This window comes from Pyxicephalus adspersus, chromosome 6, assembly GCF_032062135.1.
Source record: "Pyxicephalus adspersus chromosome 6, UCB_Pads_2.0, whole genome shotgun sequence".
NCBI lineage: Eukaryota > Metazoa > Chordata > Amphibia > Anura > Pyxicephalidae > Pyxicephalus > Pyxicephalus adspersus.
Genome location: NC_092863.1, coordinates 54,031,114 through 54,032,313, shown reverse-complemented (window position 1 = coordinate 54,032,313; position 1,200 = coordinate 54,031,114). Strand labels below are relative to the sequence as shown.

The following is a 1,200-nucleotide window of genomic DNA, read 5'->3' as shown; positions in this document are numbered from 1 at the left end:
CCTGTCCTCTCTTCTATACAGACCTCCTCCTGGTGCCCGGCTATCCTGTCCTCACCTGTCCGCCCTCACACTGGTCCAGGTAAACCCTGGCGAGTTGTGACGTCCCGCAGCCTCTCTCACCCATCTGTCACCTCCATGTCTCTCCCTCTCACCTGGTTCTTGTCGAACTGCTCCCTCTCCGCCTCCAAGCCATGTCCGCTGCGCCGGCTCAGCACACGGGACGGAACGTTCTTGATGCTGTTCATACTGAAGCCCCGGCACGCTCAGCCCTGAGGGCCCCCCTGGTATCCTGTAGAGCCCCGCACGCTTCTCTCCCCCCGCAATGCACCGCGATCTACCTGGCAGCCAGCTGCTCCTGCTGAATGCTGGGTAATGTCTCTCACAGCGAAAGGAAGAGTGAGGGGGCGGGGCCAGCGAACGTCCAGTAGACGAGCTCCGGCGTCATGACGCAGGGTGGGGGGCGGCTGCTGTCACCTGGACAAATATTGACACAGTGAGGGGTCTCCTGGGTGGGTGAGTGTGTGGCTAAGGGTGCGGGGTGGTCAGGGCTCTGCTGGGTGTCTTGGGGTGCGGGGCAGTCAGGGTTCTACAGGCTGGGTTTCTTGGGGTGCAGGGTGGTCAGGGCACTGCTGGGTGTCGCGGGGTGGTCAGGGTTCTACAGGCTGAGTGTCTTGGGGTGCAGGGCGGTCAGGGTTCTGCTGGGTGGGTGTCGAAGGGTGGTCAGGGCTCAGCCGGGTGTCGCGGGGTGCAACGATGTCATGGTTCTCCCAAGTGGGTGTCTCAGGGTGCGGGGCGGACGACAAGGACTAGGTAGAGTCCTAGGTGTAGCTCAGCCAAGGTGTTGCAGACCTATCCTTATCAAGTGATGGTCTCCGAGATATACCTTCTTATCATGGCTTTATTTAGTAAATGCTTTGGCTTTATATAGATCCTAACATTCTAAAATAATAAAGTTGTTTGCAGTGACAGTAGAACAAGCATGAAGTGTATACACAAAAACTATTCACTTCCCTCCATAGGAAATGACAGCTGTCTTTCCTGAATGATAATTTAATGCCGAACTTTCATTAAAACACTTTCCTTTACTTCTGGGGTGTGGGATGGTCAGGGTTCTGCTGGGTGGTAATTTAATGCTGAACTTTCATTAAAACACTTTCCTCTACTTCTGCAAAGCGCCAGGTCCCTCCATCTTCTATTTTC

General features: G+C 55.3%; 1 protein-coding gene across 1 annotated transcript in view; it reads right to left on the bottom strand.

Moving 5' to 3' along the window:
• HIP1R (huntingtin interacting protein 1 related) overlaps positions 1–376 on the bottom strand; it is a gene marked incomplete in the record, with an annotated part of 51,737 nt that extends 51,361 nt beyond the window's left edge. The window contains 1 exon segment of the mRNA XM_072415793.1: positions 153–376. Coding sequence (XP_072271894.1) covers positions 153–245 — 93 coding nt within the window.
• Between the last annotated feature and the right edge of the window lie 824 nt (positions 377–1,200).